This window comes from Telmatherina bonti, assembly GCF_933228915.1.
Source record: "Telmatherina bonti genome assembly, chromosome: 7".
In the NCBI taxonomy this organism is placed as follows: Eukaryota; Metazoa; Chordata; class Actinopteri; order Atheriniformes; family Telmatherinidae; genus Telmatherina; species Telmatherina bonti.
This window is the reverse complement of record NC_136625.1, coordinates 16,489,031-16,504,240: the sequence shown is the minus strand read 5'-3', so window position 1 is coordinate 16,504,240 and position 15,210 is coordinate 16,489,031. Positions and strand designations below refer to the sequence as shown.

The 15,210-nt window shown below is 42.7% G+C and overlaps 1 protein-coding gene across 5 annotated transcripts in view; it reads right to left on the bottom strand.

Annotated features, from left to right (window-relative positions):
- ptprfb (protein tyrosine phosphatase receptor type Fb) overlaps positions 1-15,210 on the bottom strand; it is a 181,668-nt gene that overhangs the window by 44,442 nt on the left and 122,016 nt on the right. For 3 of the 5 annotated variants that reach the window (XM_079244008.1, XM_079244011.1, XM_079244009.1), the window contains 7 exons: positions 11,787-11,813; positions 8,682-8,799; positions 7,027-7,599; positions 6,158-6,258; positions 4,926-5,173; positions 1,967-2,045; positions 546-770 (listed from right to left, as the gene is read on the bottom strand). In XM_079244008.1, coding sequence (XP_079100134.1) covers positions 546-770; positions 1,967-2,045; positions 4,926-5,173; positions 6,158-6,258; positions 7,027-7,599; positions 8,682-8,799; positions 11,787-11,813 — 1,371 coding nt within the window. The remainder of the gene's footprint in view (positions 1-545; positions 771-1,966; positions 2,046-4,925; positions 5,174-6,157; positions 6,259-7,026; positions 7,600-8,681; positions 8,800-11,786; positions 11,814-15,210) is intronic. The other 2 variants (XM_079244010.1, XM_079244012.1) reach the window with 1 other exon arrangement.

Sequence of the window (15,210 nt, the reverse complement as noted above, 5' to 3'; positions counted from 1 at the left end):
TGTCCCGGGTACTGGAGGAGCTCAAAGCAATCGCAGACTCTCATTCCTCCTGCACTGAAGTTTAGCCCAGACCATCCCATAGAGAGCTGGGCCTCCATGTTAGTGCTGTTTGACGAGTGCATAGCGCCTCCACTTAGAAAGCCAAGAGTTTTGTATTAGCATTCTTAAGAGATCTGTGCGGGGCCACTGCTGGCTGCAGAAACGGCCGAGCTGGATTTCTGATGTCACTGTCGACTGGTAAGGGAGTTATCAGGACAAGCTGCAATTACTTTTAGAGATGGCAACATTAAGGGGTAAGTGGCAGTAAGAACAACAACAATTTTGGAAGGCTCAAGTGGTTTGAGCATGAGGATTGGTAATAAACTTGAATATTTTGTGTGTGTGTGTGTGTGTGTGGGGGGGGGGGGGGGGATTGCTCTGTGCAAATACACAGAGCATGCTGAATTTGGTTTTTATTTTAGTGAATCCAAAAGTAGAATGACATGCTGTCAAGTAAAATTGCCTGACCCGAACCAGTAAGGAAAGAAACGGTGTGTCTGTCTTACATAATTAGCAGCGCTGTCCGTCTCTTCATCTTGAAGCACCGCCAGGACAAAGCAGAGATACTCCTGTTGTCCGATCAGGGGCTTGTTGTAGAAGCCGTCGTACTGCTTCTCATCGCCCAGCGTAAAGGTGGTGGGCAGGGAGCTTAACTTGGCTGCAATGTACGGCTTGAAGGGATCCAGGTGACGCCTGCGTCTCAGGATCGGACCCTCGCTTGAAATGAGCAGCTGTGGAAGGAAAGCAAAGTGTGAAGGTCACCTTCAGGAAAACAGCAAGACATCTGATATCTAACAGCCTGTAATTAGACGCAGAGCTAAAACAGGAAGCTTTCATAGGATTACAGGTGGAAAAAAAAATCTTTGTTTAGACCAAAACTAAACTTTATGCAATTGTTCAGGTGAACGATTGAATTTCATCCTCTGAAATTCCACATAACAAAACCTTTGCACTGAAGGTGTAAATCTAGGTCTGGTTCCACCTCCATGAGAGATAATGATTCCACAGAGTTAAAATGCCCCTTGCACACTGATATAACAGCAAACAAAGCAGCCAAGCCACGAAGTGAGCAATTAGCGCTTGCTCCGGCACACAATCTCAGCATGACTGCCAGCCTGGTTAATAAATGAGCAGGAGCATGCAGCACTGCGGCATTGTGTTTTCAGCAGCATTTTGTTTTCTGTCAGTGATGTCTCATGTGCTGCTCCAGATGTAGCTTTATTAAATCATTATGTTAGAGAGGGAGGGGGGGGGGGGGGGGCGGGGGAGACAATGGCCTGCTCAGTGCTTAATGACTCAGGGAGTCCCATCTCTTTCCCTCTCTGTCTCCTCTGTTATTTCTACAGGGAGCTTGAACAATACTGACTCAAACCAACGAACCTGGTAGTTTAGTTAAAAACTATGCAATTAATATTTAGAAATGCAGTTTAGTTTAAACTCCCTCATGAACAAGATGGACCTTTATGCAAAAGAAGAACAAAGCCGACACAAATCTTTGTCCTCATTTGAATAGCTTGTGTGAAGCTTTTTGCAAAGCTTGCAAACCAAAATGATAAAGGCAGTAGTTTGTAAGTAGAGTTTAAAAAAAAAAAAAAGAGCTTCATAAATAAAGTTTAATTAGTTAACAATCATGCCAACTGTTACACAACATTAAGACTTTCCTCTGTAATGCAGACTGTTATATGCAACAGATGGACCCTAACTGCAGACCTTGCATCCTATCAGGATGCCCCCCCCCCCCCCTCCCAAACTACCGGAGTGACTCATTGTTTGAAGACTCTCTGCCCAGCCGCCTCTTCCTTACAGAGCCCAGGAGGGTAGAGCTAATTAGCTTCAACCAGTGACTCCCTACCCAGTTGGAACAGAAGATGCTATTTGTGACCCCTCACCTGGCACATTAGCCAATCAGCCACTGCCTGGCACTCACCTCATCCAGGTCCATCTCGTCTGGATTCTTCCACCGCCGCGTCGACTGGGACACCGGCACCACCACGATGTAGTACCACCTGCCGAGGGAAAGTAAAGCCTGTGTAAAGCTGGACCAACTGAAACACATACACACGCTGGGATTAATACTGCGGTCAACGCGTTCAGACACACTTTCACTGCGAGGCATGTTAGGACAAATTCCAAAAATGGAGGGGCTGCGAAAGTGTGTCGGACTGAGGTCGAACACCAGCAGATTGGCACCGCGTTCCTCAATTAATAGCTAATCACTAAGAACATCTGCCACATAGACTGGAACAAACACTTCCCCGGTGAGGGGAGCCTTCAGCTAATAGAGTTCCCCACAGGATTCCTAAGGTTAATAAGAGCAGCTATGTGAGTGGCCTTGCATGTATGTATGTATGTGTGTGTGTGTTTGTGTGTGTTCCGTTCCTGGTATCATTATAAAGACTAAAACAGTGGGAAATGAAAGACATTAAAAAGGCATTTAGGGTCACACTAAGACGATTGGTTAATGGATGAAGGAACACACTTGGAAGTACACAATATACAAATATCTGTGTGTGTGTGTTTTTTCCCTCCCTGAGTGCTTTCTCTCAGCTAAAACTTGCTTCCCCGTAGTGGCATTTTGTAGAAAGAGCTGCTGCTGAATGTGAAAGCAAGTCTCCTTCTTTCTAGGCTTCACATGCGATTCAACAGTCCCTCGAGTCTGGAGGAGCTGGAGGAGACATGTGTAACAACACTCCTCACATCTCCTCTCACTTATACGCCCAGCTCTCATATCTCCCATCCCCAATCATCTGCACTTTATCTATCGATCTGTGCTGGACCTTAGTCAGCCTCGCCAGCCCTGTAATCTTTTTACCAATCAACGCTGGGCTCCCTCCGTACAAAGATGGATCTGTATGTGGATGCATCTGAAGCAAAGGCTTTACTCGCAACCCTGTTTTCAACAATTTGCGTCAAAAGATAAGAGAGCTCGACCTGGCGGTAAGTCTCAATTATCATCAGCTTCTGTGTAATAAAAGTGGTTGAGAGTAAAAGTTGTACTTAGTATTGATCCGATACAAGTGTGCCATTTGGGCTTCGGTCGATGTCATAAAAAGTTGTTTAGTTTTCTGAGTTGCGAGTGCATTAACACTTCTGGGGCCGAGATCTACAGACAACCCCCAAAAAAGTTTATTGACAGCAAATAATTTAATAATGTATCTATTTTCATAGAGTATCATACTAGACAAAAAAAAAAAAAAAAGTTTTATGACTTTTTGTGGCCTGAAACTGCAAAATGAAAAATAATTCAGAAAGATTATTAATGGATACATTAGAATAATTTTTTAATTATGAAAATGCCATTAAATGCACCAAAAACGCTTGCAAATAAATTTAGCTTAAAGGGGTTGTTACAACCCAGCGGTCTAGGGGTAAGAGCCGCAACATAAAACAAATGTGCCAGACCAAAAAGTGTATTGGGAAACTTTATTGTCCCACAGAAAAATAAAAAGGAATCAATACAGGCCCGCTTGGAAGGGCAGGGCAACAAAATACTAGAACAGAGTAATTTTACACAAATACAATCAAGCACCTTTAACCCAGGCCATTAAACAATTAAAACAAACAGCAAAGATCCAAGGCTACACAAAAGCCAACAAAACTACAGACTAGGCCTTAAAGGCTCTTCAAAACCAACCACCAAAATAAACCTCAGAGAGGGCAAGCTGTAGCCACCACACAGCTGCCCCTGAATAAAGAACTTGGCGCTCTTTTGTCCTGGATCGGAGAGGTGTCGAATCCTCATTGGAGCAGAGGTCAGCCACACAGAGATGTCAACGAGACTAGGTGACATGGAGGAACCAATCCCAGCCAAGGGGAGGCCAGATGATGGTTTCCAGGCTGAATGAAAAATGGGTTGATGGGCAATTGGGGGCAGCCGTAACAGGGGTGCTATTATGGTATTTGGAGTTTTCTGAGCTTTCTAAAGTGTTACAGTATCGAATCCTCATCAGACATGTGAACAGCTTTGTTTTTTATCACATAAACGCATGTTTGAGTTTGAGTTTGAGTTCCAGCACGCTCTCCGTCCGGTTTCCATGGCGACAAAAAACGCGTCGTTTTAGAGAGTTTTTTCTACTTGGAAATCCTTGTGACGTCCCAGGGGATAAGGTTCGGTGATTGGTTACCTTCTACTGGTTAACAAGGGCATGTACAAATACATCAGGCGGGTGGAAAACGTGGGATAAAGTTATTTCCAACGATGGCTGGTGAGTTTGTCAAAGAGAGACATCCTGCTGCATTCCTTGCTGTGGGTTGCTGTTTTCCACTGTTTTCAGGGTCTGATTCAGGTTCCAACATGTAGGGCTGTCTGCTATGTGTTGACATTGTATTTTGTTTTTTTTATTGAGTTCATATTAGCCTAATCCTTCTGTTTATGAGATGTTATAATGACGGCGAAAGCAGTTGTGATGTAGCGCAGTGGCGGGAGGCGGGGCTTAATGCGGAAGAGTCTCAATCCACTCGTTTTGCCCACAGGCTGATCTGACAGCCTACGGAGAGGCTTTGTTACAATAAGTTGATCAATCCTGGTTCTGGTCTCAGAAATAAAAATAAATTACCCTGAAATGCGCATAATAGTTCCACTTTAAATGAGTAAAACTAGACATAAATTCACATTTGTGTTTTGACTCACTTTGATTTAATGATCTTTTAAGTTACTTTGCTTTTAAATGGTCCATTTAAGTAAATTATCAGTGAAAATATTTATTTTTATTTTTATTCTATGTTTGTGCATTTCTGTTTTACTTCTAAATTGACGCTGATTTCATGATTTTTTTTTCTTTATCTGCTTTCTGAGACGGACGTCCAGTAATACTTCATTACATTGTTAGGTTATTGCTTTAGCTGTGGGGTTTGCTTCAGCCGACCTTTGCTGACTGGGTACCGACCTGACGGGAGCAGTGGTTTGGACTTTGGGTAGATTGACCGTCATCTTGCCACCGTGAGCCTGGTGAGTGGTGGGTTTGGTTTTAATCAGGTCGGGGGCAGTACGGATGGACACCTGCTGCTGCAGACCTCCAGCAATGTTTCCCCTGCTTGTCAATACAAACGAGTAGTCGGTGTTGGGCTGCAGCTGTGTGATCAGCTTCCTCTTTAGGTTCCCCATGACCTCCACACTTTGCTGGTTATACAGGATCTGTAAACACACACAAGGGGGGGCACATATGGTTAAAGACATCCTGCCGTTCTTTCTTTTTCCTTGGTACACACATAAAGTTGGGAAAAAAAAACCCTGAAAACATTATTGATCTATGGGAGGTGTATATCCTATCTGACACCTCATCTCTAGTCACATCTGTCCATCGGTGCATATCCAGCAGTTCTTTACACCTGATTGCCTCTACTCCTCCTAAACAATGTGGGAATTGTTGTAATTTCATTATGAAATATTATCATATCTCTTAAATGAATTACAATTTTATTTTTTTTGTGCAAATAGGAGAAGCCACTTTATTAAACATGTAAAACTATTTCTATAGCAACTTCACCAGCTTTTAATACACGCAGCACTCGGTTTAAGTAACAACAAAACAACAAATACAACTCTTGTATTTACAGTTGTGTTCATATGTATATGTATGTAATATCCTTTCATTTAATTTCCTTTTAGGAACAATAATTAAAAATTTGTAAAAATATAATTTAGTAAGATAAGACACTATTTTTTTAATTTAATTGAGTTAAAGAAAGAAAAACAAACAAACAAACAAATTGGTCCTGGAGCAATTAGAGCACTTTTCTGTTGAACAGTGGGACAAAATACCTGTCAACAGGTGCAGAAGTCTGACTGAAAGGAACAGAAAACACCTGACTGTAGCGGAAACATTAAAGGATTGTTCAACTAAATATCAGTTTATGACTGATATAAATTATCTTATTTGTTTGCTTTTTAAAAAAATATTTCTATTGAACCAGAATTAGAAAATAATGTCATAATGTTAGTAAAATGTTTATTAGTTATTACTTTAGTCAATTTCAGCTTATTTAAAGGACCTGTTTTTTCCTTCTTTAATGAAATGGTATGAATAAATATGAGCACAACTGTAATTTACTTGTTTGCTATAAACACTTTTTACTGCAGCTGTGACTCGAATAATTTCTATCTCGTTTTCTGTCTCACCTTAAAAGGAAGCTGGGGTTTGTAGTTTGGTGGCAAATCCCAGGTAAGCAGGACGGATGTCTTTGTGACAGCTTTGACACCAAAGTTAAGAGTCGGGAAATCTATAAGAGGGGAAGAATCTGGGATTAATAAATACAGTGAGAGATCTTGTACACAACAAAATGTGTAATTCAATTTCACACCACTTTAAAGCAAGTAGTCCCCTCGGTGCACAATGTGAACAGACAGTATCCTTAGTACCCAGCTTGACAAGCAGCGGTGCTGTTCAAAGAACAGAAACAATCACATTCACGCCTGATTATAGATCACACAAAAATAGCCTCCATCTCACTAAGCCTGTTTCATGTGTTGCTACCTCATTCATACCAAGACGCATGCAACAGGCCCAGATCTCTGTGATTACCAGGAGATGCTCATGACACCAAGCGTTGCAACTTGTGTCCTAAAATAGGCATCAAGCGCATTAATAAATACGAGCGCTCATGTGTACAAGATCACAAAATGCATGAAAAGGTACATGCTGGGTACGCCGAAGATTTGTGTGTAATGGGATGGAGGGATGAGGACGCGTGATAATGTGACTGTAGCGCGTAATGAGATTAGCACTCTATAAATCAATAAACAGAGCTGCAATATACTGAGTGGAAGAGAAGACACGGCTGATAGAGACAGAGCCGGTTCTGCAGTCTGAGACGCCAGCGAGCGATATGGAGCTCATGCATGTGCTCGTGCACATTATGCTGAGGGCAACACCGTGGTGTCACTGTGTGTTTATGCACGCATGTATTCCCCCTTTATATCCTGTTTTCAGATCAAACACGGCTGTAGTGTTTATGTGTAAATGTTGGGCATTCTCCGACTCGTCCTACCGTTTGACATGGTCCTGCTCTGGATGCTGGGGCTCAGGGGTCCCCCACCCTTGCTGGTAAATGCCTGAACACGGATGTCATAGGTTGTGTCAGGGTTAAGGCCCAGGATGGTCATGTGAGTGTCTGCCGTGCGGTTGGTGCTGTTTTGGTGGCTGTTGATGTCCCGGTACACCACCAGGTAGTAGACGATCTTGCCATTCCTCTCTGCCAGCAGCGGGGGTTCCCAGGTCAGCTGGGTGCTGGACTGGGTCAGCCCAGTGACTTGTAGATTGGTTGGATAACCTGACGGCACGTCTTCGGGAGTGCTGATCTCCTTCACGTAGGCCTCTCCGATGCCAGCGCGGTTACGGGCGCTGAGGCGGAAGCTGTAGGTGGCGCCTTTGTGCGTCCCGGTGACAGTGTAGTGGTCGTCTGTTTTTCTCAGCTCGCGCGAGGTGTAGGTTTCCTCGTCAGTGCGCTTGTACTGGAGCTGGTAGCCCATCAGCTCCCCAACCATTTCTTTGGGAGGTTGCCACTGGATCAGCGCTGTGTTGTCCATGGTGATGCTGATCATCATGGTGGGTTTGCCTGGAACTGAGAAAAAGAGACATTGAAAGAGAGGAGAAGATTAAATTAACTGAAATCCCTCTGAAAATGTAAAACATACAGCGTTCATGCCAATTTATGCCAAAATTATGAAGATAAAATAAAAACCCTGAGTGAAAACCTGGTTTTAATCAAGCTGCCATCTTTGTTCAAACCATTTTTTTTTAGCTTCAGTGAAGTGGAAACATTTATTTTTAGAAACATGATACATTTGTGGGTTTTTAAACAAGATGACTGATTTCTTTTCCACTCCAAGAAGCAGCATTGTTACTCAAATCCTAAAATAAATGCCAATTATTGCTCCCATGGACAACTCTGCAGGCTATCACGACTGGAGGAGATGGCATTAAACTATCCTGCAGACTGCAGTGGACCTGGTAAGGATTACGTTGTAAGAAAAATGGTTTATTATTGTCGATCATGTCAGCTATAATCAGTGGGACACCTTGCAGAGCAGTAAGAGGGGTCTGTCGGATCAAGATCCCACATGTGAGATGCTTTAGATGGTGAAAGAACGGTTTTAAAATTCATTTCACTCCTGCATCTCCAAGCAAATCACACACAGAGTGAAAATTAGCATGTTGATCTGGGGGGCAATTTTCCAACACTATGGATGTTTTGAAGTTGTGTATGACCACAATTTGTGCCCTTTTTATTGAATAGAAATTTAGGTGATATAAAATCCAAGCAGGTTTCCTATATTCAAAACAGAAATTGTGATTTTATGCTTCATCCAGCGAGCAACTTGCATTTTGATCAACCTTGATACTTCTATGGATTCAGTCAATCACACTTAAATCACAACAAAGCAGCGAGCAGACAGGTTTGACTGCACACACTGAAGGTTACATGCCTTATTCAACAGATTTCAACTAAAACTGAGAAAGTCTGGCCATTGAAACTAAGGTGATATTTCCGTCTTCTGGGAACTTCTAATCCTATAGTACCGTTAAACCAGGAAGGCAGAGGTGATCAGCTTTAAGCCTGAAAGATAATTCCACCGTTCTCACTGTAAACAGACATGCATTTCCCTGTTTTACGTGAAAACTCTGATAAAAACCACCTCTGACCTGCTCCAGTTGTAGTGATGACTTTAGCTTTGCTGCGAGCTCCGTCTCCTTTTGTGGTGTAGGCTGCTACGGTGACAGAGTAGGTGGTTTCAGACTGAAGTCCACTGATAATGGTCTCCTGTAACATGGTGAAATCCCAAGGTTAGACGTAAAAAAGGAAGTCAGTCAGTCTGAGGGAAACCTCACTAGAGGTGAGTAAAACAACATAAAAAAAACCCATCAAACAAACTCCATTAAAAAAAAAAAAAAAAAAAAAAAAAATCACACAGCACCCAAAGAAAGCATTACAAGATTAATACCCCACTTCTCCACCCACTTATAATTTCTAGATGAGTTTGCCTAGAAATGTAACGTTTAATGTTTTAAAGGCACACAAAAAACAGGAGCAGAAACTTTTCTTGGTCAAGAAAAATTCCTGAGCCCAATTGTAAAGGCACACGCTGAACCCATTAACCAACAAACCAAATGAACCAGAACATCACCAGTGTGTCAGTGTTCATGCCTGCCGCATGGATAAGCATGAGCTTAAACCCAGAGGAGCTTAGGATCATCACTAGCCTGCAGCCTGTTAAAATCCCACAATGTAAAAAAACAAAAAAAAAACAAAAAACTTCTGACAGTGGGAGGGCGTTCAAACACTTTGAAATAAACCCACAAGAAAAATAAACATTCAAATTTGGAAGAATAAAATCAAATTCTTATTTTTTATTGTCCTCTGGCTAAGTGTCCAAGCAGTCTCTGCACAGAACACAGACACACCGAGGTGGTTAAACAAGTCAGTAACTGAGCAGTCAGGAACAAACAGACAAAAAAAAATGAACTGAGGTAACACACTGTTATTGGTAACCTGCTGCAGAGCTGGCACTCACTTCACCAGACTGCATCGGTCTGAATAAAAACACACCCACACACTGGAATTAAACACTCTGAGCTTGAAAAAAAAGCCCATATGCAAACAGACACACACACACACACACACACACACGCGCGGATGTTCATACTCACCAGTAAATATATATTCATACAAATACAGATAAGTATGGAATCACACAGACGTGTGCATGCATGTACAGACACACAGACAAAAAAAAAAAAAAAAGAAAGTGCATATGGACACACACTCCATTATATTCACAGACATGAGCACACACTCAAGAACAAATGAATGCCTGAGGCTTAAGCACACATGCTGGAGTTGTCTGTTTCTGTCTGGGGCCACTGAGAGGACAAATACACAGATGCCTCCAAGCCTTCCTGCCGGAACTCCTCCCAAACGTCAGACTCAGACTAATACGCGGCTTCGCCCTATTACTGCTTCTCTGGCTAACGAAGTTTTCATTTCCTCAACACAGAAGAACATTTAACAGTTTCTATAAGGTAGCTCAGTTCCACAAAGCTTTTTACAGCCTCTCCTTTAGGGGGACATTTGGTGCTCCCGTGCTAACCTTTAAGAGCAGCGGCGAGGGGGTGTGCAAAAAAAAAAAAAAAGCTGCTAAATTACTGGATCATAAAACCATTTTAGGTTTATGGAGGAAGTCTCATTAGTTTAATCATGCAAAATGACTAACATTCTCTGCAACGGCCGCCACAGAGATGGTCCCTCCCTCTAAACTGGCAAGGTCGATTCAGGTCTACTAACGCCTTTAAAAACTAAGCAGAAAATAGAAAAAGCAAAAGCTTCAAAGTTTGTCTTCAGAGCAAATGATTAGAGCAGCACCAACGGCCATTAAACAGAGACGATTGTGTCAACTGGTTCGACAAATGTATTCTTCTCTATGACAATTCTCTCCAACACTGGGACGGGAAAATGTGGCAACATAGTTAAAGATAATTGTTTCTTTCAGCAAACACAAAATAATTTATGTTCTTTTTAAATATGTATTCTCATAAAACTGAGAAGTTCAAAATCTCCACGGGACATGCTAATGTTTCTGCTGCAGACATCTGCTGTGGCTCGTCACACTACATTAGCTACCTGGCACACAGAATGCTGACAAAAAAATATAGATGTGTGAGCAGATGACATCCTCTGATGCCGTTTAGCTCCATGTCTGTCAGGTGTTAATCAACGCGCTAAAAGCAGAGGAGAGAGGAGAGACGAGCCTGATTCATGGTGCGTGGGTGTACCGGGAGGAAGCTGTGCAACTAGATCCTGAAACTTAAGGTTATCACATGAATACCGCAAGCTGCACGCATCATGCTGGCTTAATTCTTAAAAATAAGTAAAGACACAAACTCTGGTGCAGGTATACAAGCGGATGGAGAAAAAAAAAAAAATCACTAGAAACTCAAACATACAATATATGTAACTGCTAATAGCTCAAATAAATAATCTCATGCTGTTTCTTAAAAGCCTTTTGGATGAAGACTTCCTTGCCATTTTTTGAATACCAAAACAGCATTTGCTATTCAGGCAAGCTTTTATTGAATGTCTGACTAGGAACAGTAAGTGGCTCTGCATTTATGGTTGTGTAATATGACGTCTAGGAGGTAATAAGCCATAACAAAGGGCTGCATGACAGCCATGGCGCAGAAAGCTGCCATCCAGGCAAATGAAAAGAACATGAAAGGCTGGTGGAAATCTCAGAGATGTGTGGAGCTGATAAAACTCACAGCTCCTCCCTTCGGATAGACATGTCATCTCGCGCAGTGGGGGAGACAGCAGGTTAGGTGAGCCTGATTAATGGCAGCATCACACCGAGACAGTGACACGCAGCCTTTGACTGTACTTTATGCTCGATAGTGGAGAGCAATTCATGCATGCTGCAATGAAGGCCTCAGAAATGCACATGCACTGATGTAACTAGTTCCTCTTATGAGAAAATATTATTCTTTCACATGTCGACAATCCCAGGCTGAAATGTACAAACATGAATACAAAAAAAAATAAAAAATCTGGACACATGTTTCCTGCTGCGGTTATGATGGGGTTACATCTTTCAGGAGTGAACTACAAGCACTGCTTAACAGGAATAAACACACTCACACGCGCACACACTGCCTCATGATCCACAACACACAAGCACGCACGGCACCCCCAAACTGCAGAGGGGAGAAGAACCTGCCCTGCAAGACAACCCAGCAGCACACATGAGGGTTACTCACATGCTCGGTGGATTCTTCAATATTCCACTGATGGGAGAGAAGACACGGGACACAGGGCGGGGGGAGAAATGAGTCAGAAACAACACAACAGGCAAGGAAAAAAAGCCCTTGTCTTTTTTTCGCTGACAGATGAATGTAGGTGTCAAAAGAATCATGCTTTAGAAACAAGAAGAACTGAGATGGAAGGGATGGTGTGAAGGAGAAAGAAGACATGAAGGGAAGCTGAGTGGCATCAAACAAATTGGGCAAACGAGTGCACAATTATTGTTGTGGAACTTATTGTCATACATAATGCACTGCCTTGTGTCCCTTTTGCATTTAAACCTGGTAAAAAAAAACAAAAAACGTCGCACCTCTGTTAGACAGGCTAACCATCTCATTGCGGACACGAGCCATCAGCTGTGCGGAAGCTGCAAAGCATTTCTTCTTCCCTTACCAGAAACTGAGGGAGGACCTTTTCTCATTACGTTTCAATATGTTTCCAAAATGTTCTCCTTGCTTGCTGTGCTTGGCCAAGTGATTCCTGGGGGAAGTGAAAGCCCATTTCTTGCCGCGGGCCTCCGTCAGCGCCGAGCGTGAAATCCTATTACCAGTGCCGCTATGTTAGCCCTGTGACATCAAACCCCATCGATGCAGAACGCAGCGGCCGACGTTCACCAGCAACACGCTCCGCAGTTCAGTCACTGCAGAGGAGCGCACTGATGGGTGGCCTGACTGACAACAGGCGGGAGGGATGACAATGCTCACACGGATGAGGGACAAAGTGTAGAAGAGAAAAGGGGGGTGACGATGGTGATGGTAAACACTGTAGAAACTGGAGGGCAGAGGCAAGTGATGAAGGGGGATTACAGAAGGAGATGAAGGTTCTGGTGAGGCAAAAATGGTATTGAACCATCAATAATTGTTAAAAGCTCAGTACACTCATTTCTACTACCTCACTTTAACTGTCCTGATGATCTGTCTGTCTCCACGGTACAACAGGAAGAGGTGAACGGAATTTTATTTGTTACAGTTCTGGCAAAACAAGGTTAAATAATACAGATTTTTTTTTTTTTATCATTTTAAAACAGAGATGATTATAAAATCATAAGCTGAATGTTTTTTTGAAACTTGAATGATGTTATTAAGGCTGCAACATAGCAATGCTGAATATTGCAATGGTTATTTTAATAATATATGCAGGTGGTTTAACTAGAGCTGCGATATACTGCAGTTTAAGTTAAACACACTAAAGTTCGTCAACCTGGAGTGAACCCTCATTACAATATCAGTGCTTGTCCTATTTCAAGTCTCAATGTCTTTGCAATGAGATTCTTCTCTTTGCAACATTGACAATGCTTGTGTTGCTATTGAGATAGCCATTAATTCTCTCTATATGGTGCAGCCGTAGTTGTTGTTATCACAAGCTAAATCTTTCTAAAGACAGAAATGATGTGTTTTCTCATCCATTGCTGTGCTGAAGTTTTATCAGCAACATTTACAAAGCGTCGGTCATTAAAATGGAACCCTTACATTCCAAATAATACTAAAGGAGAAACCTTCACATGTCTGCATTCAATAATCCTTTGATTTCATTTGATCACATCATTCGTTTCATATTTCGGTTATTATGAAATACTGTTTTTATCTCCAGACACCTTCAGTGGTAAACAACAGATTTTTTTTTTAAGGCAACCGAATTGAATTTACTGCAGCAGACAAACTTGGATGTGCTGCCTTTTTTTCTTCATTATCAAGCTTTGTCTTCTTGCTGTTCCAGACTTACACACCAGTGAGTCATTGTTCACTGGAAGAGCTGGTGGTCATTATCAATTATTGACTGTTGGCTTATGAAAAAAAACCCCAAAAAGGAACAAAATTTCCACCCTTTCCTGGGTGGATGGTCTTGATTTCCACACGAGGAAGTGAAGCATGAGCCAGAACTCAATGAGGTGCCGGTGTGACGAGCTGAAACACACTTCACATTGAGCTGCAGAAACTGCAGCCTCATGCGCCCTCGACACTGCAGAGGACTAGAAAAGTGCCATTTAAGAACAGCTGCTGCTTAACTCCATGAGTAACAGTTTGTGATGCTTCTAATTGCCTAATTTGTTTACTGCCAGTTCAACTCAACAGAACAGCAAACAGATCCCAAAGTTCCCATCTCATCTTTGGATTCAGTTTTGCTTTCTGCCTAAATCCACAGGAGAATCATGAATGATCCTCAATTTATATTTCCAATACCAACACAAGCAGAAAACACATCACTGCCGATAAGCGTCGTTTGTGGAAACGGAGCGGGATAATTTGCAGGCGAGTGAATGCAAATATGATGACATGGGCTGAGATGGGTGGCTATAAAAATTGGAACGAGTTGGGGGGAGGAGGGGGAGGGGGGACGAGTGATGTGGAAGAGAAGGAGCTGTCATGATTGATGGAGTGAAACGAGTTGAGGTGCGTCCCCCCCCCCCCCAATTTCAATTCGACTCCAGTCTAGGGCAGCGAAGGCCGTAGAAGCAGCAAAGCATTACCTTGCTCACATAAACTACAAAAACGCATGAGTGGTCAAACCAAATGAACCTGGAAACTAGTGCTGAATGGAGGGAAACTTGGGCAGAAAGGAAAATAAGTGCAGAAAATGTACAGAGACACAGACAGCGGCTAATGGCTTTAAACGCGCCATATTCTCTAAACTTTTTATGAAAAAAAACACAAAAAAAAAAACAAAAAACGAGAGCCTAGAAGTTTCTGTGAGTGTGCGGTGATGGAGCAGACTGTGTGGTGCGGAGCTGCCAGCTGAGGTTTGGGCCACTTTTCCAGCAGAAATGCGGTTGCAAAAGGGTCGATAACATCACACTGTTAACACGGCCTCTGGTTTAAATTTAGCAGGGAAATGAGGGCGATGTGTGGGCTCCTGCTTGAAAAGAAAAGAAGCGCTTAAACCGCCCACGCACAGGCGAGCTCTCGCAGCTCCCCCCCCAGCATTTCAGCTAACCCTGAGAGCGGGTGAGAAGGAGCCAGAAACACAGACAAAGAGAGGTAGAAAGGCGATAGCGATTTGGACAGGATCTGCAATTCAACCGGTTGGCTTAGAATTGTTATTGAAGTCTAAGTTGAGGTTTTGGTTTACTGAGCAAGACCTGGAAAATTTGGATTTCACTCCCCCCCACCCTCTCCCCCTGACACGTTTACACTGCATCGAATTCAGGTGAAAGGGCTGGCATGGAGGCCATTTCACAATAACTAAGGAAAATTTATGGGAAGCACTGTAATGTGTAACAAGAGTGGAAAATTGCTTCTACCTTTTACTCATCAATTACAGGTGCGTGATGAATTTGCATGACTCCAACCTGAGTCATGAACTCTTGCTGAGCAGCTGGGACGCCTCCTACGAAGTCGATCTGCGCAATAAGCATGTCGGCTCATGTTATCTTTGTTGTTTTTT